Source organism: Canis lupus, chromosome X (genome assembly GCF_048164855.1).
Source record: "Canis lupus baileyi chromosome X, mCanLup2.hap1, whole genome shotgun sequence".
NCBI lineage: Eukaryota > Metazoa > Chordata > Mammalia > Carnivora > Canidae > Canis > Canis lupus.
Genome location: NC_132876.1, coordinates 1,687,557 through 1,715,255, shown reverse-complemented (window position 1 = coordinate 1,715,255; position 27,699 = coordinate 1,687,557). Strand labels below are relative to the sequence as shown.

Here is a 27,699-nt window from a genome sequence, read left to right as displayed (position 1 = left end):
CCTTAACGGGAGCTCAAAATTTAATTATAGTTTCCAGTGTTTCGACTGTTGATCTCTAATAGTCACCAACCTGAGAAATCAAAAATGACCCAGGAAAAGGAAGTCTTCCAATGGGTTTGACGCGGTGTCTCCCACCTTGACTCTAGCTGTCCCATGGCCTCTTTCCTCTCTTTAAAGCAAACGTCGAGAAAGGACGATCTACAACCACGTCTCCTTCCCCCCATTGACATCGCTCCTGCCAAGGCCTCCAGGTGTTGCCAAGTCCAAGAAACGGTTTTCTGTCCTCATCCTACGTGCTTCTTGGCAGCAAGTGACACTGACATTGCTCATCTTGGTGCCCTTGAAACCGCGCTTCTCCCTGGCTCCTCCCCTCCCCCCGACGCTCCTCCTCCTCCCCGCCCATTTTCAGTGCAGGACCTTCCTCTGGAAGTTAGCCCGGGCCCTCCGGCCGCCTCCTCTGTCTCGGCGGGGCCCACCTCTGGGAAAAAGAAGCCACTCCTGCCATTTTAAGCGAAAGGAGGATTAAAGCCGGGAGACGCGAAGCCTGGAGGGCGGGGACCCGGCGAGCCGAGCCGCCCCGGCCCCGCCCCGGCCCCGCCCCGGCCCCGCCCCGCTCCCGCTGGGAGCCCGCGGTGGGAGCCGGCCGAGCCCCGCCCTGCCGCCTTTCCCGCACGGAGCGTGCCCGCCGGAGGCACGTACAGCCAATCCGTGCGAAGGAGCGGCCCTGAGTGGCGTGAGCCTTGTCCAATCACCGGCGGGCCTGGCGAGCCGGCCTGCGCCCGAGCCAATGGGGGCGCGGGGCGGAGCTCGGGCGGAGGCGATGGTCACCTGATTTGCGGCGGCAGCGGCGGCCGAGGCAGTGGAGGCCGAGGCTGTGATGGCGGCGATGGCTGCGGCTCGGGTGCTGGCGGGGACGCGCCGGGCCCCAGCGCTCAGACAGATGCGGTGGCTGCCGCTGTTGCTGGTGGCGGTGGCGGCGGCGGAGCAGCAGGTGCCGCTGGTGCTGTGGTCGAGTGACCGGTGAGCGTGGCGGGCCGGGCCGGGGCAGGCTGCGCTGCGCGCCGCGGCGGCTGAGGCGCCCTCGCCCGGCTCCGGGGCTGTCCTCAGCGAGCGGCGGCCGAGGGGGGCAGAGGCGGACTGTCCCTTCCTCGGCGGCCCGTGGGGAGCCAGCCGGGTCAGAGCTCGGGGCCCCGCGCGTCACGATGGTCGCAAGCCTGCACCCCCCACTTGACAGCACCTCTTCTGTGCCCTGCCAGGGACTTGTGGGGTCCTGCGGCCAGCACCCACGAGGGCCACATCACCAGCGACATGCAGCTCTCTACCTACTTAGACCCCGCCCTGGAGCTGGGCCCCCGGAATGTGCTGCTGTTCCTGCAGGACAAGGTGCGCCCGCCCCAGCCCTCTCTCCCTGTCATCGGAAGAAGTCAGGCCCCCCTCCCCCCAGGACACCGAGCCCATTCCCCAGGGGAGGCTTCAGTGACCTTGTCCCAACCGTAGGGAAGTGTGGCTCCTCTCTTGGGAAGGCCTGCAGGAGAAGGTTCCGTGGGAACGGTGAGGGCCTTGAAATGGCACTGACTTGATTCGGTTGAAGCCCCGGGTGAGAGGCCAGATGCCTACCCAGTACCAAGCACTTATCCGAGCTACTCTATGTGGGGGGGATTATCATCCCCCTTTACAGATGAGAAGACTCGGGTCCAAGGACGGCAAATGACTTGCCTAGGGTCACTCAGCTAATGGGTGACAGAGCTGTGATCCTAACTTTGATGACGATAGTAGAGATAATTGAAAAATGATCACTTAATTGAGTGCTTCACATGCACGGTGCTAAGCTGATGTCATTATCTTGGATTCACTGCCAAGGGAACTAAGGCTGGTAGAGGTGCAACCATTGACGAATGATCTGTGGCTTATGCGCACCACACTTGGTTGGTTCCAGCCGGAGTCTGTCAGACACCCCCCACTTTGTGCTCAGGCACACAGTTTTCCCTGCCATACAGGTCTCTGCCTCCAAAGCAGGCATATGGACCATGAGAAGATTCTAGGGCAGTGTAGAATTGGTGTTTGGGAGCTTATTGAGCCTCTGCTTATTCCTTCCTCAGGGGTGGCCTGTGTGGCTCATTCTCCTGTGGTCTTGCTCAGTTGCTCTCTGGGCACGTCATGGTGGTCATGCTGGCCTCCACTCCTTCCAGGAGGTGGTAAATAATGTAGTTAGACGGGAACTCAGTTCTGGTTCTACTACTTACCACCCTTTGGATGTGGGAGATAATCTGTGAATGCCTGTTTCCTCCTCTGTACAATGAAGATACCACCTGTATCAGAAGACTGTGAGGAGCGATTCTTATAAGCCTCGTAAAACACCTTTCCGGGGTCCCCTTATGGGATCCATCCATTCATTCATTGGCCAAATATGGACTGCCTGTAGTGTCCCAGGTAGCAAGTGTTGGGGACATAGCAGCGAGCAGAGTAACCCAAGCCCCTCCCGGAGGAAGCTGGCAGCCTCGGGAGGGCAACAGGTACATGCTAAGTTGGTGTATGATATAATGGCAATGCTGCTGTAGTTTTCAGAGAAAGAAGCAGGCCATGGGAACAGAATGATTGGCGATACTGTTTAAGATAAGGGTGATCAGACGGGCTCACTGAGGAGGGCTATCTGAGCAGATACCTAAATGGAGGGAGGCACACAGCCATGTGGGTATGGGTGGAAGAGTGCTCCTGGCAGAGGGAACAGTAGGTGCAAAGGCCCTGGGCAAGGAGTGCGCTTGGTGAGCCCATGAAAGAGCTGGTGTGGCTGGAGTGTAGTAGAGGAGAGCCAGGTAGCCAGGTAGCCAAGGGATGACAACCGGGGAAAGGCTGGTTGCAGTTCTAAATGTGGCAGGAAGCTTTGGGCAATTTTGAGCAAGGAGTCCTGAGAGGACACGGTGGTGGTTCCTGGGCTTTCAGAATGAGAGCCAAACAGGGTTAGGATGCCTGTCTAGATGGCAGAGGAGGCTGGGCAAGTGTGTATACTAAACAGAATCAGGTTAGAGAAACGGATTAAGATCGCTTCTGGGCCTAACTGGGAAAAGCCAGAGGAAGCTGGGAGTCGGGTGGAGGGCAGGAGTTGAAGGACACGTCTAGGTTGCAGAGGAAAAGGGATGGGATCGTGGTTACTGTGGTCCGGAGAGCTCCAAGGACTTCAGTGCTCTTTCCAGCAGATTCTACCATCTTCCTCTCTCCCCTTCCACCAAAACCAGGCAGGGAAGGAACTTCTTGTTCTCTTTGAAAAAGGGTCTTGTCCAGGTTGGACATAGGCAGTGCTAGGCGTTGCAGCTGGCACGCAGGTTCTCCTTTTCTCTGACTTCCGCCCTGGGGATGGGGCGGCGGTGGCAGTGGGGGAGCTGCCGAAAATGTTCCTCGCTGTCCCCCAGCCCCTCCCCCAGCTTCCCTCTTCCCCAGCCAGTTCCTCATCTGAAGGCAGGTGGCTGACTCTGAATCTTGAGGTTACGAGTCAGCTGCCTGCAGATTGCCTTCCAACCCCATGACCACCTTCCATGTTTTCTCACCCTACCAGGAAGGAGAAAAAGAGAACCTCCCATTCCTCCACTCGCTACCCCCAAACGTGCCTTTGTCCACACTTTTGACTAGACTGTGTCTGATTGCAAATGAGATTTGGCTGTCCCTGCCCATGCGCAGGGAAGGTGTCTGCCCCCTGTCCTGGCCCAACCTTCTGAGGCACCTTCTCTGCTTCCCTACTAGCTGAGCATTGAGGACTTCACAGCATATGGCGGCGTGTTTGGAAACAAGCAGGATAGCGCCTTTTCTAACCTGGAGGTAAGAGTCCTCTCCCAGCCAAGGGCCATGGGGGCTCTCCTGCACTCTCTACCTCCATTCAATAAATACTGTGCCATTAGGAACCAGAGGTGCTGGCTTTAGAGGGTAGAAAGGCCTGAGATGTCAGGGACCAGGAGTGTGGGGTGTTTTCTTTCTGACTCTGAATAAGACCCTGGTGTGAGTGTGGGTGTGCCTGTGCCTTGCCCGAGAGGTTTGGGGGCTGGCTCAGGCCTGCTGGTCCCTTGCTAACCTATCCTTCTGTCTCTCCCTGGCCCCCAGAATGCCCTGGACCTGGCACCTTCCTCTCTGGTGCTTCCTGCTGTCGACTGGTATGCGGTCAGCACTCTGACCACTTACCTGCAGGAGAAGCTCGGGGCCAGCCCCCTGCACGTGGACCTGGCCACCCTGCGGGAGCTGAAACTCAATGCCAGCCTCCCGGCCTTGCTGCTTATCCGCCTGCCCTACACGTCCAGGTATGCCCCAGCTTCGGAGCCCAGAGAGTGGTGAGGCTCTGGGCTGTGATGGCACAGGTCAGCCAGAGACAATGGTCCTCCCGTTTAGTCCCTTGAAGCCCGATCAGAAGGTGCTTTGTGTGTCCGGAAGAGGCGGGAAGGGCCTCTGGTCAGCGGGGACTCAGGAGTTAGTGCCCGGCACTGCGTGAGGCCTGTCGGGCCTCCAGAGATGTGGCAGACGTGGGCCCTGCTGGCGGGGGAGCTAGCTCCCTGAGCCGGGACATGTTCCCGGAGCAGCTGGCACAGGGGTGACGAGGGCAGGGCCAGGCAGTCAGCGAAGGTGCAGAGGGAGGAGTGAGCGTGGCCTCCAGAGCCCCCAGCTATACTGTGCTACTTGAACGCGGCCCGTGGGGAAGGACGGTGGCCTGGAGGGGAGGGTGTGCTGGAGGCGTAGACAGGAGCTGTCCCGAGGCGGTGGGGCGCTGTCCGGATTGCGGGGGCTCTCATGCTCTGCCTCTCTTCCACAGCTCAGGTCTCATGGCACCGAGGGAGGTTCTCACGGGCAATGGTGAGTAGCAGGGTCAGGGAGGGCACACGTTTTCCAGCCTTGCTCAGCCCTTGGCTGCAGAGAGCTGCCTCACGGCTCCTCCTCAGTCCCTCTTCATTCCCAGAGCGGCTCCCCTGCTCCCCGGAACAACTGGCAGCTGAGCAGAAAGATGCCGGCCCCCCGGGCCTCGCCCCTCCACAGCTGGGCAGAGGTGTTAGGGCATCTGTGGGCCTTCCGAGTGAGAGCCTGTGGAGCCAGTCTCCACTCCAGCAGCGCAAGTCCTAGAAGTTTGGGTTTGGGAGACCAGCAACGTTTCAAAAAACAGTTCTGAGGGCTCCTTTTCTGCTATAAAAGGCAGTCGTTCCCCACGGAAAGGTCATTGAAAACGTATAGGCGGATTTGGAGTTTTCTTGATCTCTGTGTCTTGTGTAAGTTAGTTGGGGCTTGGCATTAGGGAGCCAACTACTGAGGCCGGCTGCAGGTTTCCCCAGGGAGGCTGGGGTGGACGGGTAGGAGGAGTAGCTGCTCGTGGGGGGCCTTGGTGGAAACGGAAAACACGAGTGAATCTGGATGGGAGCTGGCTCTGGGAAGGTCTCAGCGCCCCACCACAGAGGACGTGCCAGTTGCCAGGGGTGGGAGATGTCTGCTGGTCCCCACCCCAACGACAGGATCCCCCTGAACCCCACTAATGTGGTGCATGGAAGGGCCCGGCCTCATGTCAGCAGTCTTCTGCGTGGGACGGCCAGATGGTTTCTAGCCGGCGTTAGGGTGTTGCTGTGAGGAGCTGCCCACGACCTGGTCCTTTGCTCTCCCTGTTGCTCCTCAGATGAGGTCATCGGGCAGGTGCTGAGCACACTCAAGTCTGAAGATGTCCCGTACACAGCAGCCCTCACAGCGGTCCGCCCTTCCAGGGTAGGCAGCGTAGCCTTCGGCAGGGCTCTGGGAGGTGTGGGCAGCCACCGCAGGGCGAGTGGGCCTGGAGGGTGTGTGGCTCTGAGCAGAGTGCCTTAGGGGGGTCGCCTTCTTCCCTGGGCCTGTGGAGGCCGCGGTGGGGGGACCAGGATGGACCAGAAAGTCCTGCTTCCTCCTTCCAGGCGGCAGCTTTCCTTCTTGTCCAGTGGGTCTTATTTCCTGGCTTGGTCGGACGGTATGTCCAAGTGTTCCTACTTTGGGGAGACCAGGAACATCATAGGGCTTAGGGCTCAGCCAGGCAAAGCTTCCTGGAGAGGGGCCTCTGAGCACGACCAATAGAACTGCAGATGCTAGACTGGGTGCCCAGTGGGGACACTGAGCTCAGGTCATGTGATTCTGGGCCATTCTGAGAGAAGGCTTGTGGGTTGTTTGTGCAGGTGGCCCGTGATGTAGCCATGGTGGCCGGGGGGCTAGGTCGCCAGCTGCTGCAGAAACAGCTAGCGTCGGCTACGGTCTATCCCCCTGTGAGTTACAATGATACTGCCCCCCGGATCCTGTTCTGGGCCCAGAACTTCTCGGTGGCATACAGGGACCATTGGGAGGATCTGACCTTCCTCACCTTTGGGATCCAGGAGCTCAACCTGACTGGATCCTTCTGGAATGACTCCTACGCCAGGTAAGGGCAGGTACCTGTCCCTGCAGGTGGGTGGGTATGGGGGAGGCGTTCACTGTGGGAAGCAGATGGGATAGTGGGGTGGGGCTGCTGGAGGGCTCTTGGGATGGGGCTTGCTCAAGAGTTTTGCCTCTCCATGCCTTCTAGTCCTTTTCTGGAACCTTGGTTGTTAACACTTCCCAGTCACCTGGGAACCTGACACTCCCCTACCCCTACCCCTACCCCTGCCCTTAACAGCCTCAAGGCAACTGCCCAGGGGCATCTCCCAGGCCTGAGGTCCTTTAAAGGCTTCTGTACCCTCCCTGTGTGGAGAGACAGATACTGACGGACAGACTACCTTTATCCCCAAAGCCCAATCTAGGCATCTCAGTAACCTCAAGGGGGAGCTGAAAGGAGGGGCAGTGGGCTCAGGGAAATCAGAAGAAGGTGCTTTCAGCTGGAGGTGCGGAACCTGGGTGCTGGTTTCTGAGCTAGGTGTGATAGGGCATCAGTTTTCCCATTTGTCGTGGGCGGGGGCACTGCTTCCCAGGAGGCTGTAAGGACCTGGGACAGCATAGATGGGCTAGGCCTGAGGAGCTCGCTCTCCCGGCTCACCTCTTACTCTGGCCCTGCAGGCTTTCGCTGACCTATGAGGAACTCTTTGGTACCACAGTGACATTCAGGTGAGTCGGAGGGGCAGTTGACATGTGGGCAGGCTGGCGTGGCTCCAGCCTTCCCAGCTGCCTGACACCCCACATGCCTGCCTCAGGTTCATTCTGGCCAACCGCTTCTACCCAGTGTCTGCCCGGCACTGGTTTACCATGGAGCGCCTCGAAATCCACAGCAATGGCTCTGTCGCCTACTTCAATGCCTCCCAGGTCACGGGGCCCAGCATCTACTCCTTTCACTGCGAGTATGTCAGCAGCCTTAGCAAGAACGGCAATCTCCTCGTGCCCCGCCTGCAGCCATCTCTCTGGGAGGTGACTCTTCGGGACTTCCAGGTAGGGAATGTGGGGCCCAGACTGGAGATAGTGGGGTACTGGTAGAGAGGCGGGAGGGAGCAGAGACCCGATGGCGTCGCAGCATCTCTAGGTCCGGGCTCGGGCTCGGACATGTACTCCAGAGTCCTATCCCACAGTGCTCCCATCCCACGAGATTTGGACTACCCACTAACTTGGGCACGATGGCCCTCACCGGGTGTCCCTCGGTGTGGGGCCACATGGTCCTTTCTCTCCCCTCCCAGATCCAAGCGTTCAACGTGAGCGGCGAGCAGTTCTCCTACGCCAGTGACTGTGCGGGCTTCTTCTCCCCGGGCATCTGGATGGGGCTGCTTACCTCTCTGTTCATGCTGTTCATCTTCACCTATGGCTTGCACATGATCCTCAGTCTCAAGACCATGGACCGCTTTGACGACCACAAGGGCCCCACCATCTCTTTGACCCAGATCGTGTGACCTTATTCCTGTGGGGGGGTTGCAGGCGTGATGGTGTCCAGGTTGTCACTTTCCCACCTCCAGGCATCCTGGACTGAAGGGCTTCCCCTCTTCCTAACCGTAGCATGAACCCCCAGTTTCCCTCAGCCTGTCTTGTTCCCTGTTCAACCCACTGAGGGGCTTCCCACCCCTATTTGTACCAACAAGGTGTACATATTCTTCATAGATAGTAGACAAATCTCCCAGGCCCGGTCATTGTAGGAGAGGTCATGAGTTCTAGGACCCTTCTCCTCCCCCTTATTTATTCTCATCTCCATCTTCACCCCTTGCTGTTTATAGTGCTTTTGTGTAGCAAATGCTCCCTCCCCGGGCTTAAGGGGGTCCCTGCAGCAGCTACAAGCTGGAGGTTCCCTGAGTTTGGGGGGTGTGGAAGTACTATTTAACCGTCCTGCTTGGCTGGTGTCCTTGTCTTTTGGTGATGTTGTGCTAATAATAAGCAGTACATTGGGGTTTATCTCTGTGGCCCGAGAACCAAGGGGCCTCCACAGCAGCTGGTCCGGGGGTGATCACTGGTTTTCTGGCACGTTCCAGCCAGGAGTGCCTGGCAGGAGCCTGGGTTTCTCGGTGGTTTCCTTCCTAATAAAATAAAGACAGGTTGACACGCTCCGGCCTCTTGTCCCTCATTTCTGCGCTGGGCACAGGGGATGCCCTGGGCTGAGGGCTGCCGCGGGAGGCGCCCGGATGTGCCGCACCGGAGCCAGGCCCAAGGGGAGGCCGGAGGGTCTCGGGCAAGCCGGGCCCGGCGGGCGACGCTACGGAGGGCCTGCGGCGCGCGGGCAGGGCGCGGCGGCCGGCGCCCGCGGGGAGGGGCCCGTCGTGACAATAGCCGCCCTGCCGTCCCGCGGGCCGCCCCCGGCTGCCGCAGCAGCGCGCGCCCGCCGCGCCCAGCCTCGGGGGGGGGGGGGGGGGCGGGGCGGGGCGGGGCGGGGCGGGGGGCGCGCGGCTCCCGCGCACGGATCCCTCGCGGCCGCAGCACCGGCCGCCGGCCGCCCCGCCCCGCCCGCCCCTCTCCGGCCCCCTCGGGGCCCTCGGCGGGCGGGGCCGGCCGCGCAACGGCGCTGGCGCTGGGGCCCGGGCCCGGGCCGCCCCTCCGGGCCGCGCGCCGGGGAGGCGGGGGCCCCGGCGGGCGCGGCGGGACGCGGGGAGGGGCCGGGACTCTTTGACGCGGCGGAGGGGTCAAGCGGCGTCGGCCGCCGCCATCTTTGGTCCAGTGCGGCGGCGGCAGCGGCGGCGGCTGTGGTGAAGGAGGAGGAGGAGGAGCGTCGCGCGCTGCCAGCTAGGCCTGACCATGGACGAGGAATACGATGTGATCGTGCTGGGGACCGGCCTCACCGTAAGTGCGGCCTCGGGCGCCCGGGAGCCCGCACCGGCCTCCTCCCCGCGGCGCCGCCGCCCCCGGCCGCCGCCCCCATCCTCCGGCGCGGCCGCCGCGCTGCCTCCCCGGCGCCCGGCTTCCCGAGACGACAGCCCCGTGCCCAACCCCCACCTCCTCCCCCGTCCGCGACATCGTCTTCTCGACCGCCGTGGCCCCGTCTCCGTGACACGGCCCCCTCCCTGGCCGCCCCCGGGGCCCGACCCCCGGCCCGTCCCTCCGTCCCTCCCTGTCGAGGCCTCCTGGGCCCGAAGACGCAGCCCCGTCGGCCCGAGGCCCCCCCCTCCGTGCCCCCGACCCCGCCCACCCGGCCCCCACCCGTCATCCGCGCCCCTCACCCGCCCAGCATCCCCCCCTCCCCCGGCCTGTGGTGGTTCCGGTGGGGATGAAGTACAAGGACCCTGGCTGAGGGGGGCTTCGCCTGCGTGGGCCGTCCTCCTGCGTTCCTGGTTTCTCATGGGGCCCGGGGACCCAGGGAATGTTCCAGAAGGAGCAGCAGTGGGGCCAGTGAGCACATTCCCGCTACCCCACCACGGTTTCCCATGGAGATTTCGGGCGGAGTAGTATGTGCAGCCTTTGTCCTTGGCCTGCTGACAGTAACTGCCGAGGGCGTTTCTGCTCCCCCTTCCCCGGACCCTCCTGGACAGCTCCCCTGGAGACACTGCTCTGCCCGTGTCAGGGTGCCCGAGCCCCTCCCGTGGCTGGGCAGGCACAGGGTCTGAGGCTCCTGTCCTTTGAGGGAAGAGCAGCCCAGGGTGGGGCCTGAGATTGCGGGACAGTGCTCGGCCTTTCTTCACTTCCCTTTCTGGTGCCCTTGGCTGTTCAGCTGGATCTCCTCCTCTGTGGCTCATTGTGTCTCGTCTGCCTTTAAGCGTGGCCCTACCTAGGTAGAGGACTTTCTTGGCATGGAAGTTGCCAGAAGACCATCCTTGGGTCTGCTGGACGCTCTTTTTTTCAGCACCGTCGTTATTTGTCTTCCCTCATTCAACCCTTTGCCCAGCAAAGTTACAACAGAGACTGGCCCGGTGAAGCGGTCACCCCTGATTTTAGGCAAGGCAGCCTAAAAGGTGGAAGGACCTTTCACTGGGGCAAAGTTGCTAGCTTTGCTCTCCTCTCAGATTTAGGGTGGGGAACAAATCAGGGCTGCGGGTGGGAACGTGGGCAGGTGGGAGTGCCGCGCATGTTGCCCTCTTCCCCAGGAATGTATCTTGTCGGGCATCATGTCCGTGAACGGCAAGAAAGTGCTGCATATGGACCGGAACCCCTACTATGGGGGTGAGAGCTCCTCCATCACACCCCTGGAAGAGGTGAGGCTGCCAGGCCTGGACCCATCCCCCAGTAACCTCTCCCGTAGGGTGCCACAGCAGCTCCCCAGGTTTTCTGGGAAGGGGGGCAGGGACAGGAAGCGATGGTCCTCGAGGTGCCTCTCTTTCTCCTGATTGCAGCTCTATAAGCGTTTTCAATTGCTGGAGGGGCCCCCTGAGGCAATGGGCAGGGGCCGAGACTGGAACGTTGACCTGATCCCGAAGTTCCTCATGGCCAATGGTGAGAGGGATGAAAGAGATATTGTGGGGGGTGGTTAGGATGACCAGAGTAGGGTCAGGCTCCCGAAAAGGGACAGCCACACCAGCTAGGGAGCTTCTGGGGGGAAGTATGCTGATGTTGTTTTCACCCCACCGCCTCACAGGGCAGCTGGTAAAGATGCTGCTGTATACAGAGGTGACGCGCTACCTGGACTTCAAGGTGGTGGAGGGCAGCTTCGTCTACAAGGGGGGAAAGATCTATAAAGTGCCATCCACTGAGACCGAAGCCTTGGCTTCCAGTGAGTACACGTTCCCATGGCGAGGGGCAGAGAGCAGGGTGCCCCTTGCCCAAGGGAGCGTTCCCCATGCAGTACCGGAAGCCCGCTTGCTCTGTGCTCCCTCAGTTGCCTTGAGCCGCACGATGGATGCCTGGAGGGAAGTCCACATGCCGAGGGGAATGCGTGGGTGGTTGCTCTATCTTGAAAGACTTAAGCCTTTTGACAAGGGCTGGACTCGACCGGTGAAACATCCCCAAGTGTTGCAGCCAGGAGGGTCCTCAGAGCTTGTCCAGTCCAATCCCCTCTTTGTACAGATGGGGAAACTGAGGCCAAGAAGCTCAGAGAGGCTAATTTAAAGTTAACACTGCTGTCAGCAGCAAAACACAGCTGGGAGCAGGGTGCCCGCTTTCCTGGTCTGCCTGGTGGTAAGGAGATGTTCCCGGTCTGTGGCGTGAGGGTTCTTCTCACGTTGCCTCCATAGATCTGATGGGCATGTTTGAGAAACGCCGTTTCCGCAAGTTCCTGGTATTTGTGGCAAACTTTGATGAAAATGACCCCAAGACCTTCGAGGGTGTTGACCCCCAGAGCACCAGCATGCGTGACGTCTACCGGAAGTTTGACTTGGGCCAGGATGTCATCGACTTCACTGGCCATGCCCTGGCCCTCTACCGCACTGATGAGTGAGGGGAAGCTGGCATGGCAGACCGCCCCCTGTTGGCCTGCACCCCGCTCTCCCCATTCCCATGTGCCGCTCCCTTGACCCGCCCTGCACATTTCTCGTACTCAGCCACATGCTCATCCATTGCCTTTTTTTGTTGTTCCTTCTTTGCATTTATTTGACCCGTAATCTTCCCCAGGCTGTAGAGGGTGGTGGGGGAGGTCAGCCTGGTGCTTGGGGGGAGGTGAGCTGGGTTTGCTGCCGCTGGAGCCTCTTCTCTTGACCCGGTCCCCCCAGCTACCTGGACCAGCCCTGTCTTGAGACCATCAACCGCATCAAGTTGTACAGTGAGTCCCTGGCTCGGTATGGAAAGAGTCCTTATTTGTACCCACTCTACGGCCTTGGTGAGCTGCCCCAGGGCTTTGCAAGGTGAGGGCTTGGTTTCTTTCTGGTGACAGAACTCAGGAGGACTAAAGCCAAGAATGGAAATGGCCCCCCTGAGCATCTAGCATTCGTAGTTTCCCGGCGTGGTCTAATTTACTTCATGCCGTGCTTGGGTGACAGGGTGGGGGGCAGTGTGCTGCAGCAGGGCGTTGAAGTGCAGGCCTGCACCAGCAGGCTTGCTTGGCTTCCAGCCTGAGTCAGGCAGCACCAGGGCTGGTCCTGGAGCCTTAGAACCTGGAGTCAGAGGGCTTTTCCAGAGGCCTTTGTTCTGTTCCCCAGACTGTTCCCCAGAGGAGCTAGCTGTACCTTCAGGCCACCCTCATACTAGCTCTTTGCAGAATATTCTAGGTGGAAGCTCCAGAGAGGAAGGAGTACTCCAGATAAAATCCCGAGTCTGTGGCAGTGACAGAGCTGGGAAGAACCACCAGGTCTCCTGAGCTCTGCCTGCCTAGGGCAGCCTTCTCTGTACCCCACTGCTGGTGGAGGGAGCGCACAGTGGCACTAGTCCCTGTTTCCTCCTGGAAAGGGGATTCTTTGGTCGTTCTCCCCACCACAGATTGAGTGCCATCTACGGAGGGACATACATGCTGAACAAACCTGTGGATGACATCATCATGGAGAATGGCAAGGTGGTGGGTGTGAAGTCTGAGGGAGAGGTACGTCGTCGCCACAGTGCAAGCATCATGGTCTGGGTGGGGCTTGGCCGCTTTCAGGGCACTTTGCCCAGTGAGTGACTCTGGCCCTGCTGGGCCTGCTGCTAATCAGGTCCAAGAGCCTTGGGCTGGGGACCAGAGCTCCAAAAGAAGTCCACGTAGCTAATTCTGTTGGCGAGAGGTATCTCAAACCCACGTGCCGCGTCAGGGACCAGGGAGTGTTCTTGATCACAGTGTCTCAGCAGAAGGGTTTTCCCAGCCCTGCATAGGGGAGCCAGCTCCCTGAGGTACAGGATGAAGCGGAACACTACAGGAGAGTCAGTGGTGACAGCTCAGAGGAGCATAGTGCCGGCCCTCACTGTGCACTCAGCCCCACAACCACCCAGGGGAGTGCTTGGATGGGCCCGCTGGTGTCTTCACAGGTGGCCCGCTGCAAGCAGCTGATCTGTGACCCCAGCTACATTCCGGACCGAGTGCGGAAGGCCGGTCAGGTTATCCGCATCATCTGTATCCTCAGCCACCCCATCAAGAACACCAATGATGCCAACTCCTGCCAAATCATTATCCCCCAGAACCAAGTTAACAGGAAGTCAGGTAGTTGAGTCTCACGTGACTTCTTCCAGTGTGTTCTCTCTTGAGAGTGGCTTTGCCTTTCTCTGTCACTCTTGGGACTGCCTAATCCCTGCATGGAAGGACGGGGACCTGCGTAGCAGTCCCCACGGCTTGGGGCCTTAGTGATTAGGTGGCTTGGACTCTCCTCCTCTGTGAGGGTGGGTTTGGATGCTGCTTGCTGGGCAGGGCTGGGGAGGAGTGGGCCCGCACACCTGAATCGAGTCCAGCCTCCAGGAGCCCTGTGCCCATGTTAACGGAGACCCTTCTTGTGGGCAGACATCTACGTGTGCATGATCTCCTACGCACACAACGTGGCTGCACAGGGCAAGTACATCGCCATTGCCAGCACCACAGTGGAGACAGCTGAGCCGGAGAAGGAGGTTGAGCCTGCCCTGGAGCTCCTGGAGCCCATTGACCAGAAGTGAGGGGCTGGGGCCGAGGCTGAGGCTGGGGGGAAAGAAGGGGGCCAAGGGGCTGGGGGGCAGAGACCAAGGAGACGAAGGCTTGTTGCGAGGTCTTCCCCCTCCCCTCTCTGCCCCTCAGGTTTGTGGCCATCAGTGACTTATACGAGCCCATTGATGACGGTTCTGAGAGCCAGGTAAGCAGGCTGTCTTGGCCCCAGCTCCTAGCTGCTCACCCAGGGCCCCTGCCCGACTCACCTTGGCCCTGGGCTCTGGATGTTTCCAGGTGTTCTGTTCCTGCTCCTATGATGCCACCACACACTTCGAGACAACCTGCAATGACATCAAAGACATCTACAAGCGCATGGCAGGCTCCGCTTTTGACTTTGAGAACATGAAGCGCAAACAGAATGACGTGTTTGGAGAAGCTGACCAGTGATTGGCGACCCCACCCCACCCCAGCCCTTGGTGCCCCCTCTCCTGACCCAAGTCTGTTCTCCTCGAGGGCTGGGGAGATGGGTGTGGCTGGGCACCCCGGTTTCCAGCATTCTCTGCTTCCCCCACCACATTCTACATTCCTGTCACCCACCTCATTGATTCACTGACCAAATCCTTAACCTTAGCGATGGTTTGGGAGACGGGGGGTTGGATAGCATCCTCTTTCTTGGCCCTTCCTTATTCTGGGAAAAGAGGGTTCTTCTCCTTGTGTGTGTCTCTTCCCCCTCCACTCCTAATTCTTCTGCTCTGTTTGGGAAGAACGTGGAGGAAAAGCTGACTTCTGCCCCCACTGCTCTTACCCCTACTGTAGTGGCCTTTGGAGATGCCCCCTGCCTCCCCCCACCAACTCTCTTGTGTGTTGGAGAGAAGGGGCCCTCCCAGCACAAAGTTGCATTCCTCCCCCCCCTCCGCCCCGCCCTCGTTAATTTATTCTAATTTATTAACTCTGGCCCGCCCGATCTGAGAAGGGAGCACTGTGCCTCTCGCCGCAGCCTTGTGGTGCGGCCTGGGAGGGGAGAGGGCTTGGGTGCGGCCCAGTTGAAGGTTGATCTTGCTGTTTTTGTTTCTTGTTTTTGTGTTTGTGTTCTCTGGCATTTGCTGAGAGAGAAAAGAAATGTGAGCAAAGCAGAAGGAGGTGGGAAAATGGATCCAAACCCCAGTATGCCCTACCCCACCCCACGACCTGTCCCTTAGTGGTGGGAACCCCTTACCTTGCAAAGTGAATGTGTCCCCTTCCCCAACCTCTAGTGTATTTCACAGAAAACTTCCCAATAAAACTGTGTTGAAACCTGAGCCCAGATCTTTAGCCTTATTTCCCAAACCTGGGCAGTGGGCGGGGCGCCGGCTTCCTGGGCTGTTACGTTGTATCAGTATCAGACTTCCGCTCCGGGAGTGTACAGGCGGCCCCCTTCATCAGGCGATTAGCTCCTGGGTCAAAAGGGCAAGTGTTGCCCCCTGCGAGCCCACGGCCACCCAGCAAGTTGGTGCTGGCACCGGGCCGGCAGCCCCTGGGGGTCAGCGGGGGGACGCAGGGCGAAAGGGGTCCGGCCCAGGGCGCGGGAGGAAGCGGAAGCGGCAGCGGGGCCCGTCTCCAGGTCGAGGAGGAGGCACCCAGAGGGCACCCGGGCCGCTCCGTGGCGCGCACGGGAGGTGGGCCGGCGCTTGGGTGGGGTCGAGGGAAGGAGCGGGAAGCCGGGCGGCCTCGGGCAGGGCGGGGCGAGGGCCCTGGAGCGGGCTCAGGACGGCAGCGGGGGCGCGGCGCTCGGGCTTGGGGCAGCGGCACGAAGTAGGGCTGGGGACCGGTCTCGGGCCGGGGTTGACGCGGAGGAGTTGACGGGGAACCAAGGGCGCGGGGAATGGGGTCCGGCCCCGGGGCCGGCGGGGCGGGGCGCGGGGGGCGGGGCGACTGCGCGTCCCCTGGTGGCCGACGTCACCGCGCGGGCGTCAGCTGACTGCACGGCTGCTGCCGTCCCTGCAGTCGCTGAGACTCCAGGCCGCTGTCGCCTCTGCCGCCGCCGCCGCCGTCTCTGCCACCGCCGCCGCCGCCATGGCTCAGTACAAGGGCGCCGCGAGCGAGGCGGGCCGCGCCATGCACCTGATGAAGAAGAGGGAGAAGCAGCGCGAGCAGATGGAGCAGATGAAACAGCGGATCGCCGAGGTGCGGGCCAGGCCGGGCCGCCCCGAGCACGCGCGCTGCCCGCCGCCCCGGCCCTCCCGGGCCCCGCGAGAGCCTGGGCGGCGGCCGCACGGCCCCGATGGCGGGCCGGGGCGGGGCCCTTGCTTGCTCAGCGCCAGGAAAGGGCGGAAGCGATCCGGCGACAGTCTCATCCGTAAAACGTGCCCAGGTGGCCGAGATGAGCTAGCTTGTGACAAGCCTCCGACAGGAGGGAGCCATAGCCAGGGGTCCCATTGGGGGAATTAGGGTCCCCCCCCCCCAGTCCGCAGAACATCTTCCCTGGCCCCTCAGGCCTGAGAACCAGGCCTCTGCCCTGATCCAATGGATGCTGGGAAAGGGAGGCCCCACAGGCCCTGGCCCTCCACCGGCCACCGAGGCTCGTTGCAGAGCCCTCTGCGCCGGGACAAAGGCAAGGTTCAGCATCCTGGGTGCTGGCGGTTCACCGAGGGCTTCAGTGAGTGGCCAGTGGCGGTGGACTGTCCGGAAGAAAGGGTTCCTCTGCTTGGGCCTTTTGGGGAGACTTGTCCGAAGAGCAGGGACTCGGGGCGAGAGGGAGAGTGAGCTACCTTAGGCGCCGTAGAAGCCAGGCCCAAGGAAGCAGCCGCACGCCGAGGCCCGGCTTCCTCACTTCACGCTGGGTTCCCAGCGCTGCTGTCTCAGGGTGGACCCGTTGGCCAGCTGGACTTGCCTTTCTCTGCTGGCCACCTCCTCTGGAGGCCACCAGCCAGAGGGGACCTGTGTGGTACCAAGTGGGATGGGTCTGGACTGGAGCGCAGGCTCATGGGAGCTGTTGGCAACATCTAGGGCCAAGACAGAGCCACATGGCTCAATGGAGGACTAGGTCCCTTGGCCGGTCTTCACTCTGTCCTGTCACCCCTTGGCTGGGGTCTCCACGTGGAGCTTAAATGGGTGTGAAGAGCACCAAAGGCAGGTAGAGCCTGTGAGCCCAGGCCACTGGGGGAGCTCTGGGCCCCAGAAGGAGACATGGAGGGGCCAGGAGAGCACAGGGTGCTGAGAACCACCTCCTTTGGCATCCTCAGCACTGGAAGGGCCCCTCATAGCCCCGTAGAACCTTCCAGTGACCAAGGAAAGGGGACATGTCTTTCCCAAGGTCACGAGTCCAGAGGCCAACCTGGACTAGAACCCAGGTGTCCACTTCCAGGGTGGGGCGGCGGGTGGTCCTCACTGCTGTCCTCTGTCCTCAACAGGAGAACATAATGAAATCTAACATCGACAAGAAGTTCTCTGCGCACTACGACGCTGTGGAGGCAGAGCTCAAGTCCAGCACCGTGGGTGAGTGAAGCCTGTGCGTGCCACCCCGTCCTGGCCCCGGATGCCGGTTGCTTGGCTGGCTCTGGGTGACCGACCCTGCCTCCCATCTCTCCGCACCTCACAGGTCTCGTAACCCTGAATGATATGAAGGCCAAGCAGGAGGCCCTGGTGAAGGAGCGGGAGAAGCAGTTGGCCAAGAAAGAGCAGTCGAAGGAGCTGCAGCTGTGGGTGCCCGTCATTTCAGCCGTCAGTCCTCCCCTCAAGCCAGAGCCAGTGCTTGGGAGGGGGGGCAGGCCAGGCTGTTCTTGCCCCTTGGTGGGGTCCACCCGTGAGCTTGACATGCCCCAGGCCGGTAGGATCGCTAGGACCGCTCTGGGCCTGTGCTGCGTGCTCCCCCCACCCCCCACCCCCCCGCACTGAGCGCGGGCAGCTCTGGGTCACGGGAGGAGCCTCGGGGTGGGGACGTGGTACCTCATGGTGCGTGTGCCTTGGTAGGAAGCTCGAGAAGCTACGAGAGAAGGAACGCAAGAAGGAGGCCAAGCGGAAGATCTCCAGCCTGTCCTTCACCCTGGAGGAAGAGGAGGAGGCCGGGGACGAGGAGGACGAGGTGGCCGTGTATGAGGAGGAGCTGGAAAGGGAAGGTGAGGGCCGGTTCTAGCGACCAGGCTCCAGCAGGAAGACGCGGCCCTGCCGCTGGCCTTGGTGGCCCCTGTGCTCCCGGTCTTTTTTTTTTTTTTTTTTAATTTTTTTTTTTAATTTTTTATTTATTTATGATAGTCACAGAGAGAGAGAGAGAGAGGCAGAGACACAGGCAGAGGGAGAAGCAGGCTCCATGCACCGGGAGCCTGACGTGGGATTCGATCCCGGGTCTCCAGGATCGCGCCCTGGGCCAAAGGCAGGCGCTAAACCACTGCGCCACCCAGGGATCCCCATGTGCTCCCGGTCTTGAGGCTCAGGCAGAGGTTCAGGCCGCAGAGGGGACCCGATCCGCACCGCGGGGTCCAGCCTCACGGGGTGGGGCTCGCCGCCAGGCCCCACCTGAATCCGAGGCAGGTGGCTGGCCTCTGCGCCGGGGCACGGGGCCTTTGGGCCAAGAGGCCGCCAGAGGGAGGCTGATGCCTCAGCAAGACGTCTTCGGAAGCTGCCCTTCACAAGTGCCAGGAAGAATGGGTTTCCTGTGATCGTGAAATTGTTCACGTTTGTGCGGCCAGGTGGCTGCCGAGCACGTGGCTGGTGTGACTGGGACACCGAACTGTGCACTGTGACAAATTTCAGGTTGAACTGACACAGCCCCAGACGCCCAGGGGCTACTCAGTGGGCAGGAGAGGTCTCAGCCGAGGGCCGAAGGGGGGTGAAGGGACGGTTCTGGAAGGCTGGGTAACAAGGATGAACCAGCACGGGCCCCGTGTGGCCCATGCCTGCTCTGGGCCGGCCCCGAGGCCGACAGGTGGGGTGCCATCCCTCTCCTTGAGTCACGCGGGCCGGTCTGTGCCCTGCTTAGGGGTCGGGGGCCGGGTCGGGGCCAGGGAAAGCGTCCTGTGGGGGGGACAGTGGAGATGGGCCTTTAGGATGAGAAGAATTTCACGAGCAACCAGAGAGACTACAGGGGGGGAGGCGTGTAGCGCCGAGTGATGAGTGTGCTCAGAAGCAGAGCCGGCGGGGGCAGGTGTGGGGGCCACATCTGAAGCCCTGGGGGGCTGTGGCGGTGGTGGCCGGGGAACTGAAGCAGGGGATGGCATGCACGGTGCGGCCACCGCCGCCGTGATGGGTGCCATTAGGAGGAAGAGCGCGTGCCTCCTGGGGTCTCGTGTGTTCCCAGAGCCGCAGAAGGGACTGTGGCTCTATTAGGGGCTTTCGGTACCATTCGGTCATATTAAGTGTTGAGTAATGTCTGGTGGCATCCCAGGGGGACCACTGTTTGGGACAGCACGGGTCTGGGGGCAAGGCTGTTAAGGTCACTGCGTGTCGCCAGGGCCTCGCGAATGCTTCCCCCCCTCACCCCACCGTGATTTGGTTTAGGGGGCCCCTCGACCGGGCAGTAGCGCGGGATCGTCTCTGGGTGGTGTGAGGTGCAGGCGGCCTCTGGAACCGCTGCCCTGGAGCGGCAGGCTGGCGTGTAGGCTCGTCTCCTAGGTCCCCGGTTTCTAAAAAGTGCTCCTAGGAGTCTGTACGACCCTTTCAGGGGGTCTGCGAGGTCAAGACCACTTTCCTGATTGTGCCCAAACCATTCTCGGCCTTTTGCACTGCGGTCTCTCTTGAGCTTGGGGCGTGATGACGTCATCACTCCATCAGCCTACAGAGCCGTGCCTCCCTGGTTCAGAGTCCCCCCCCCCTAGACAAGCGCTCTCCAGGGTCCTCGGAGCCGCGAGAGTGTTCGCAGGTGCTAGTGCAGCCAGCGGAGGAACCGCCATGCTACTTTATCCATGTCCTGATTGTGGAAACTGAGTCAGAGTCCGAGATGCCGGGCGAGCCCTGGTGGGGCTTCTCTCCCATCTCCCCTCCGGCCCCGGTGTTGTAGCTGTGGGGCTTCGGGCTTCCGTTTGCTTCCCGGGGAGCAAGCAGCGCGTACGGGTCTGGGGCTGCCGTGACCATCGGGTGGCAGGTCAGGTGTGCAGCTGTGAGCAGCACGGCGCCTGGCGTGGCGGGGGTCCTGCCTGGGTGTCCAGCTTTCTGAGGGTGCCCCCATTCCTCCCATGCAGCACAGCCTTCGCTCCCTCAGATGCTGGCACTGGTGCCTTAGGGCCCCCGACGCACGTCAGGCCACAACTGATGGGGTGAGAGCACAGGCCCCCATCTCCTGCCCAGCTCGGTGCTGGAGACCGAGGCCAAGGCCCCTTGGCCGGGATGGGTCTCCACGGGGCTGTGGGGAGGACAGTCGGCTGCTCTGGCTGGGAGCAGCTGGCGGGGCCAGCAAGCTCCAGGGAGCCTCCGAGGAGGTCGTGTCAGAGTTCAGGCTTGAGAAACAAGGGTTCCAGGTGCCCTGGACGTGGGGCCTGTGACGCAGTTGACTCCTTGTTTCTTTTTGCTCCAGAGGTCTCCACGAAGAAGAGGAAATTGGGGAAGAACCCCGATGTGGACACCAGCTTCCTGCCTGACCGAGACCGCGAGGTAAGAGCGGCTGATCCCGGCTCGGGCCGAGGCTTCTGCTCAGGCTGTGGGGCGCTGTGTGCCCCCCGAGCAGCCCTGGGCCTCCGTCCTTGACCCGTTTCCTCTCCCAGGAAGAGGAAAACCGGCTGCGGGAGGAGCTGCGGCAGGAGTGGGAAGCCAAGCAGGAGAAGATCAAGAGTGAGTGCTTGCTGCGGGGGATGCGGGGCAGAGGCTGCTGCTGCCCCCACTTTCCAGGGCAGCGCCCCGCGCTCCCGGGCACTTGCAGAGGCCAAGGCGCAATTCTGCTTTGTAGGTGAGGAGATCGAAATCACCTTCAGTTACTGGGATGGGTCTGGGCACCGGCGGACGGTCAAGGTAGGTCGTGTGGGGCTCGCACCCCGCTCCCCAGGAGCTCCTCTGGAAGGAGCTTTCTTTTTTTTTTAATTTAATTAAATTAAATTAATTAATTAATTATTTTGGAAGGAGCTTTCAATCCCGACCTGGGTGCTTCATGGGCCCTTTCCTGTGGGTGGGCCCCCGGAGCCCCTGGGGGAGCAGGGACGGGGGCCTGGCCCTCAGAGGGGTAGCCGGGGGTTCCAGGGTGCCTGGCCGTGGCCTCCGGGCCCCTGCCCTCTGGAGAGCGCCTCTCCAGGCTTCCATGTCCCCTTCCTCACCGCTCACTTTCCCGGACCCTGGCACTCGGGCGCTCGTGCAGATGAAAAAGGGCAACACGATGCAGCAGTTCCTGCAGAAAGCACTAGAGATCCTGCGCAAAGACTTCAGCGAGCTCAGGTCAGGGCGCAGGCGGCGTACGCCTGGCTCGGCTCCCCGAGACTCCCACCAGGATGCCCGGCCTGGGCACTGTGCTTCTGAGGCGGGGAGCTCGGGTCGGGGCGCCAGAGTGGAGGGCGGTGGGGTCCTCGGCTCCCGAGCCTTGCAGCGTGCTTCTGGAGCCTTCGGGGCTGCTGCCCCCCGGCTGCGCGCTGGGTTTCCTTGGCTGGCCGCTCCCCTCGGCCCCACCGTCCTGCCTTTCTCCCTCAGGTCCGCAGGGGTGGAGCAGCTCATGTACATCAAGGAGGACCTGATCATACCCCATGTGAGTCCCTTCTCTTCCTGCGGCCCTGGGCGGGGGCTTGGGGGTGCCCAAGGGCTTCTCGCCAGCATCCCTGCGCCCCAGCCTGTGGGGCTGGTGGTCGGGCGTGCGGGCGGGAGAAGGCGACACGGGTCCTGAGCCATCACTTCCTGCCCTCGGCTCCTAGCACCACAGCTTCTACGACTTCATCGTCACCAAGGCACGAGGGAAGAGTGGTAAGTGCGCCCGCCAGCCCTGCCCCTTCCCTGCACCTCGGCCCCAGCGCCGCAGGGCGCCCCGACAGCAGCTCTCTCCCCGCAGGGCCGCTCTTTAACTTTGACGTCCACGACGACGTGCGGCTGCTCAGTGATGCCACCGTGGAGAAGGATGAGGTGCGGTGGCCCGGGGGCAGCGGGCAGGAGGGCAGGCGCCCGGCGGCCCCGAGCTGATGGCCCGGCCCGTGTCCTTCCTCAGTCCCACGCGGGCAAGGTGGTGCTGCGGAGCTGGTACGAGAAGAACAAGCACATCTTCCCCGCCAGCCGCTGGGAGCCCTACGACCCTGAGAAGAAGTGGGACAAGTACACGGTGAGTGGGTCCCCTGGGGTGGCCCAAGCTGGGGGCACGGGAGCCAGCCTGGCTGCAGGGTGGCCGCCCGAAGAGCACCGCAACACTAGCCTCCTCTGTGCTCTTGTCATGCCAGATCCGGTGAATGCCGAGGCTCCCCGGGCTCCCTCGGTTCTCGGCCCCTCCCGGGGTCTCCGGGACTCCAGGCGCTGCTCCCGCCCCCCACTTCCCTCAGCCCTGACGTGACAGGGGTGAGACACGACGGGGCTGGCCGTCCCCTGCCCCCGGTGGCGTCCTGTACCGCTCTGTTTCTTTTATGGTAAATAAATGCACACGTCAGAGTTGGAGCACCTGCACTGTGCTTTGTTCTAAACGTTTTTTTATCGAGCTGAAGTTCACCATTCTGATCATTTGAAGGTGTACAAATCGGGGGTCTTGAGTACATTCGGTGTTGTGCAGCCATCACCTCTACTTCCAGAACACCTCTGTCACCCCACAAGGAGGCCCTGTGCGCATTAGCAGTCTCTCCCGACCCCTGGTACCCCCTTGTCTACTTTCTCTCTGTGGACTTGTCTCTTCTAGATATTTCACAGAAATGGAATCAGACAGTTTCTGGTCTTTGTATCTGGTGAGGAAGCGGATACTTGGTGGCGGTGGGAGGGTGGAAGAGTAATATGAGTCTGCAGAGGGCCGTGGGTGACCCACTGGGGCCTGGCGGGCCCGCGTCCCGGCAGCCAAGCGGCACCCCACAGGGCACCTCATGGCCCTGCGGTCGTTTACTGTGAGCGGTCTTGCGGTTCCTTTTCTGTCTCCTAGCTGCCAGTCCGAAGGGGACACGGCTGCCCTGTGGCTCCCAGCCGCCCGACATCCCCACCACAGCTCTAGAAACGAGCTTTGCCCTCCCGGGGCTGCAGCCCACCCGGCATCTCTTCGCAGTCCCCGCGTGGGAAGGCTGCTGGGGGTGCCCCACGCTTGCTGCTCAGCTCGGACTGCCGTCCTGGCCCCGAGGGCAACCTGCCTCGGGGTGGGCGCTCTTGCTCCCTGTCCTTGCCGCAACAGCCAGATCCCCTGGCTCCCCTCGGGTAAGCAGAGGGAACAGGGTCAAGCCCTGGCTGGGAGTCAGCATCCCAGCTCTGGGCCCGGTCCCACGTGCTGGACAAATACCTAGATATGACAGTGGGCGACTTCGCCAGGTACAGAAGCTCCTGTGCCCTCCTCCCATGGGCAGGGCTCTGTGTCCCTTTCTAATGCGGCGTGGCCGATCCTGGCTGGCAGTTAGGAGCTCTCTTTTGGGCTTCCTGGCCCTGTGTCTGGGGCAGAGCCATCCGGGGTCATTTGGAGGAGGAGGTGGGGGAGGGAAGTCGCCTAGGCCAGAGACCTCCGGGCACAGCAGGCAACGGGTGGCCCAGCCTGACCCTGGGTCCTGGATGTGGGGGACAAGTGTGAGGACCTCAATGGGGCCTTTTGTTTGGCACTGGGAAGCCTGGAGAAGGGATCATCTGGCCTTCTGCACCAACCCCCCTGCCGTCTTTGAAAAGAGTAGGCTTCTCCCGGCCAGGGAGCCCCTCTCAGCCAGCTTACCCAGTGGAAATGGTTTGCAAGGGAACCGCCTCAGGCCCCATAGCTTCGGGAAAGCAAGCGCCTTAACGCCCAGTCTTAGCTCCCGGCAGGAGCCGACCTGGTTCTGGAAGCACTGAACTCACAGATCACTGGGGCAAGTTGACCTCGTGAGGCCAGATCCTCAGATGGCCCCAAGCTTCCCACCTCCCAGCATACAGGCCTGTGTGACCCCCTCCCCCGGAGGCGCACACACACAGTGGGCCAGGTGGGCCCTCACTCCCAGGGTTCCGTTGTTCCTCCGAAGGGAGAGTGTGCGGGTGGGCGTGGCCTCCTCAGGGGAGCCCCCTGGGAGTGGAGGGCATTCCCTGGCCAACAGCCGATGAGAGAAGGGCCTCAGTCCTCGAGGCACAGGTTGGGTGCGGTTGGGGCCGGGAGGGAGCCTTCGCGATCAGGGCCCGGGGGCAGGGGGTCTGGAAGGAAGGGAGAGCCGCTTCCTTCTAGCCAGCGAAGGGTCGCAGCCACGGCGGGACTGGGGCTGATGGAGGGCCCCTTGTCCTCAGTGAGGCTGCTGGCGCCGGGCCTCTGGCCTCACGCTTGGCTGGCCCGGGCCGGAGTTCCTGGGAGGAGGGCGCTGCAGCTCTGGGGGCCTTCTTCTTGGGACCTTGCACCCGTTTGAACGTGCAGCTCACAGAGGATGGGCCGCAGACGAGCTGGGAAGCTGCGGGGACGGCTGTTGGGCTCCGGAACTACACGAGGCCACCAGGCCCGGTGAGCGGTCACCCAGCCGGCCCGGGGGGCAGCGTGGGCCGGGGTGGGCCGGGTGCCGAGGATGCACCCGAGAGACAAGGCCGGCCCTCTCTTGCTTGGCCAGGCCTCCTTGCTGGGGGGCGAGTCCGCACGTGGGCGATAGAAGCACCAAGCGGCAGCAAGAAGCGCTTGAGATGGAGAGGCCCTCCTGAGGTCCTGACGCGAGCAGGGGCGAGAAGCCAGCTGTTCCACGACGGAGGACGGGGCGTTCCAGCAGAGCATGCTGCGGGCAGCTTGCGGGTGAGCAGGGCAGGGCCGGGGGGGGGTGGCAGGCCAGACAGGTGGAGCCTGGGACGTGAGCCAGAGGGTGGATGCCCGCGTCCCGTCACTCCCCACCAGCGGACATGCAACCTGAGCCACGTGTTCTCCCAGCGTAGGGTTTGATTAAATTTTCAAAGATTTGTTTTTTATGAGAGAGAGAGAGAGAGCACAGGAGGTGTGGAAGGGGCGAGGGAGACGGAGAACCACCAAGCAGACTCCGCGCTGAGTGCAGGGCCCCACTGAGGATCCTGGGACCCCAAGATCATGACCTGAGCCGAAATCGAGTCAGGTGCTTAACCGACTTAGGACGCCCAGACGCCCCTTATTTAATTAGAAGTACTTTTTGGCAACTGAGGAAAAATTCACAGAACAGAAAACCAGTAACCATTGAAAAATGTACGTATCAAAGTGGCATTTAGTATGTTCACAGTGTAGTCCGGCTGTCACCTCTGTCTGGTCCCAGAACATTCCCGTCACCGCAGAGGGAGACCCTGTGCCCATTCAGCAGCCTCCCCTCATCCCCTCCCCGAGCTCCTGACAACCACTCATCTACTTCTGTTTCTGTGCCTTTGCCTCTTCTGGAAATTTCACAGGAATGGAATTGTACGATTACAGATCTGTTTAGAGGCAAAGACATTTCATGCTCCTGGATTGGGGGACTCGGTAGAGTCGGGGTGTCTGTTCTAGGCTTCTGCTGCCGTGTAACAGATCGGTGAGAACTCGGTGGCTTGTGACGACACCGGGCTCTTACCTGACACTTTCTGCAGCTCACGGGTCCCAGTGTGACATCACTGTGTCCTCTGTTCCGGGTCTCGCGGGGTTGCCATGGAGGTCGCCATGGAGGGTCGCCTGGGCTGCCTTCTCATCAGAGACTTGGGGCCTGTCCCCAGCTCACGTCGTTCTTGGTAGAGGTCAGTTTCCTGGGACTCTAGGACTCCGGTCCCTCTTCTCATGCCGTGCCACCTGGTGCCCTCCAGAGGCCCGTTCCTGCTTCGAGCATCTCTCCTTGGAGGAAGGGCCCCTTCGCAGTGCGGGGCTCCCCTGAGGAGGCCACGCCGTCCCGCACACTCTCCCTTTGGAGGAACTCAGCTGGTTAGTAATGTAACCCCCATAACCCCGGGAGGGATGGCTCACCGTGCGTGCATGCGTGTGTGCGTGCACCTCCAGGGGAGGGGGTCACACAGGCCTGTATGCTGGGAGGTGGGAGCCTTGGGGCCATCTGAGGATCTAGCTTGCCCCAGTGATCTGTGGACTCCATGCAATCCCCGTCCAAACCCCAGTGTGTTCTTGTAGAAACTGGCAAGCTCACCGTCAGGGTATATAGACACGCGAAGGACCTAGAAAGAAGAGCAAAGTTGCAGGGCTCTCATTACCTGATTGCAGAGCTTACTACGAAGCCACGGTGATCGAGGCAATGTGGTCTAAGCACGAGGGTAGGTGCAGAGGTGGGGGGCACGGAACTAGCAGTCCAGACATAAATCCTTAGTTTCTGGTTAAGAAATGATGCTGGAGCAGTCAGATATCTGTGTGGAAAAAGTGAACTTGACCCCTCGATGTGATGGGTTGCATTGTGTCCCTAGAAAGAAATGTTGCAGTACCCCCCCACCCCCAGGACCCTTCACTGCGACCTGGGCTTTGAGATGGAATCAAATTGAGATGAGATCATACTCGAGAATGGTCCCTAATCCAAGATGACCAGTGTCCTAACAGAGGAGACAGACATGCATATGCAGGGAGAAGGCTGTGTGACAGCAGAGATAGGAGCAGTGCTCCTGCGGGCCGCGAACACTGCGGCAACAGCGGCTGCTGGAAGAGGCGAGGAGGGCTCGGCGAGGGAGCTCCGCCCGGCCCACACCCGCATCTCTGACTTCCAGCCTCCGGAGCCGGGGACCATGACTGTCTCTTATTTTAAACCCCTTGGTAGGGGATCGTGGGTGGCTCAGTGGATGAGCGTCTGCCTTCAGCTCAGGGCGTGACCCCGGGGTCCCGGGACAGAGTCCCTCATCGGGTTCCCCACAGGGAGCCTGCTTCTCCCTCTGCCTGTGTCTCTCTGTGTGTCTCTCATGAATAAATAAATAAAACTCTTAAAAAAAGAAAGAAACCGGTTAGAAGTAACAAATGTGTTCAACAAGGTTGCTGGACAAAAGATCGTGGCAGAAACCACTTGGATTTCTACACACTAGCAATCAGCAGCCCAAACTGAAATCAAGAAAATTCTTTCATTTACAAATAGCAACAGGAAGAAAAAGACACTTGGGGAATAAATGCAACAAAAGAAGTACCCAGCTCGTACCCTGAGAACTACACAGTATCACTGAAAGAACTGGAAGAAGAGTAAACAGAAACATCTGCTTAGTCCGTGCTCTTCAGAGAAACCTAGCGGGACACACACAGCCTGTACGCTGGGGACTGCGCTCACCCGCGTGAGCTCACGCGAGTGTGGGGGCCGGCAATCCGACGAGCCCAAGCTGCAGGGCAGGCAAGCGGCTGCAGACTCAGGTGGGATTCCTATGTTGCAATCTTGAGGCCGAGTTGAACTGCTCCAGGAAACCTTAACTTTTGCGGTTAAGGCCTTCGCTTGAGTGGACGGGACCCCACACCAACTGCAGAGGGCACTCTTTTTTCTTTTTTTTTTTCTTTTTCAGGGGGCACTCTTTACTTAAGGTCACTCAGTTGTAGGTGTTGACCACATATGCAAGGTACCTTCACAGCAACCTAGATGAATGTTTGCTTAAATAACTGGGGGAGGGGCAGCCCTGGTGGCGCAGCAGTTTAGCGCTGGTTCAGCCCAGGGCATGATCCTGGAGACCCGGGATCGAGTCCCGCATCGGGCTCCCTGCATGGAGCCTGCTTCTCCCTCTGCCTGTGTCTCTGCCTCTCTCTCTGTGTGTGTCTCATAAATAAATTTTTAAAAGATTTTATTTATTTGTTTATTTATTTATTTCTGAGCCACCTTGGCTGCCCAAATAAAATCTTAAAAAAAATAAAGGGGAAAAAGAAAACAGGGCCAATTAATGAAATTAATCCAGGAGGAGGGAGGGAAGCAGGTGGCAGTGGTGCAGGAGGTAGTGACACTGCCCTGTGTGTATCTTCTTGT

General features: G+C 60.9%; 3 protein-coding genes and 1 long non-coding RNA gene across 16 annotated transcripts; 3 read left to right on the top strand and 1 right to left on the bottom strand.

The window, feature by feature from the left end:
- Positions 1 to 818: 818 nt before the first annotated feature.
- Positions 819 to 8,469, top strand: ATP6AP1 (ATPase H+ transporting accessory protein 1). The gene is made up of 10 exons (XM_072818043.1): positions 819 to 1,020; positions 1,257 to 1,383; positions 3,736 to 3,810; positions 4,090 to 4,283; positions 4,790 to 4,830; positions 5,636 to 5,721; positions 6,159 to 6,397; positions 7,009 to 7,056; positions 7,143 to 7,374; positions 7,617 to 8,469. Exons 1-10 carry the CDS (start codon positions 878 to 880, stop codon positions 7,824 to 7,826), a joined length of 1,395 nt encoding a protein of 464 aa, XP_072674144.1. The 5' UTR covers positions 819 to 877; the 3' UTR covers positions 7,827 to 8,469.
- A 549-nt stretch (positions 8,470 to 9,018) lies between these two features.
- Positions 9,019 to 15,096, top strand: GDI1 (GDP dissociation inhibitor 1). The gene is made up of 11 exons (XM_072816504.1): positions 9,019 to 9,198; positions 10,437 to 10,544; positions 10,683 to 10,782; positions 10,925 to 11,059; positions 11,520 to 11,718; positions 11,994 to 12,125; positions 12,697 to 12,796; positions 13,216 to 13,387; positions 13,682 to 13,826; positions 13,949 to 14,003; positions 14,093 to 15,096. The coding sequence occupies exons 1-11, from the start codon at positions 9,154 to 9,156 to the stop codon at positions 14,243 to 14,245; spliced, it is 1,344 nt and encodes a 447-aa protein (XP_072672605.1). The 5' UTR covers positions 9,019 to 9,153; the 3' UTR covers positions 14,246 to 15,096.
- Positions 11,846 to 14,141, bottom strand: LOC140627910 (uncharacterized). Its single transcript, XR_012026414.1, has 2 exons — positions 14,065 to 14,141; positions 11,846 to 13,852 (listed from the first exon to the last, which is right to left on the bottom strand). It is a non-coding gene; the product is annotated as an uncharacterized lncRNA (long non-coding RNA).
- An 87-nt stretch (positions 15,097 to 15,183) lies between the features above and the next one.
- FAM50A (family with sequence similarity 50 member A) lies at positions 15,184 to 27,523 on the top strand. Of its 13 annotated transcripts, none has more exons than XM_072816499.1 (18): positions 15,292 to 15,453; positions 15,782 to 15,961; positions 17,188 to 17,272; positions 17,376 to 17,475; positions 17,747 to 17,892; positions 20,283 to 20,359; positions 20,470 to 20,536; positions 20,652 to 20,713; positions 21,054 to 21,130; positions 21,380 to 21,434; positions 21,598 to 21,646; positions 21,732 to 21,802; positions 21,885 to 21,995; positions 22,557 to 22,602; positions 22,791 to 24,302; positions 24,406 to 24,581; positions 25,370 to 25,694; positions 26,183 to 27,523. In XM_072816499.1, exons 2-15 carry the CDS (start codon positions 15,851 to 15,853, stop codon positions 23,669 to 23,671), a joined length of 1,938 nt encoding a protein of 645 aa, XP_072672600.1. In that variant the 5' UTR covers positions 15,292 to 15,453; positions 15,782 to 15,850; the 3' UTR covers positions 23,672 to 24,302; positions 24,406 to 24,581; positions 25,370 to 25,694; positions 26,183 to 27,523. The 13 variants fall into 13 exon arrangements, with proteins under 13 accessions (XP_072672594.1, XP_072672600.1, XP_072672597.1 ...); XM_072816496.1 differs by having other exon boundaries at positions 25,896 to 27,523; XM_072816498.1 differs by adding an exon at positions 25,896 to 26,035 and having other exon boundaries at positions 22,791 to 24,581; positions 26,836 to 27,523.
- The last annotated feature ends 176 nt before the right edge of the window (positions 27,524 to 27,699 follow it).

Coding starts and splice junctions, on each gene's coding strand:
- ATP6AP1 (XM_072818043.1), top strand. CDS start 878: ATGGCGGCGATGGCTGCGGCTCGGGTGCTGGCGGGGACGCGCCGGGCC. Junction 6,398..7,008: donor TGGAATGACTCCTACGCCAG/GTAAGGGCAGGT, acceptor CTGGCCCTGCAG/GCTTTCGCTGACCTATGAGG. Junction 7,375..7,616: donor TGACTCTTCGGGACTTCCAG/GTAGGGAATGTG, acceptor CTCCCCTCCCAG/ATCCAAGCGTTCAACGTGAG.
- GDI1 (XM_072816504.1), top strand. CDS start 9,154: ATGGACGAGGAATACGATGTGATCGTGCTGGGGACCGGCCTCACC. Junction 11,060..11,519: donor GACCGAAGCCTTGGCTTCCA/GTGAGTACACGT, acceptor TTGCCTCCATAG/ATCTGATGGGCATGTTTGAG. Junction 11,719..11,993: donor GCCCTCTACCGCACTGATGA/GTGAGGGGAAGC, acceptor CGGTCCCCCCAG/CTACCTGGACCAGCCCTGTC.
- FAM50A (XM_072816493.1), top strand. CDS start 15,851: ATGGCTCAGTACAAGGGCGCCGCGAGCGAGGCGGGCCGCGCCATGCAC. Junction 21,647..21,731: donor CAAGGCACGAGGGAAGAGTG/GTAAGTGCGCCC, acceptor CTCTCCCCGCAG/GGCCGCTCTTTAACTTTGAC. Junction 21,996..22,556: donor AGAAGTGGGACAAGTACACG/GTGAGTGGGTCC, acceptor TGTCTCTTCTAG/ATATTTCACAGAAATGGAAT.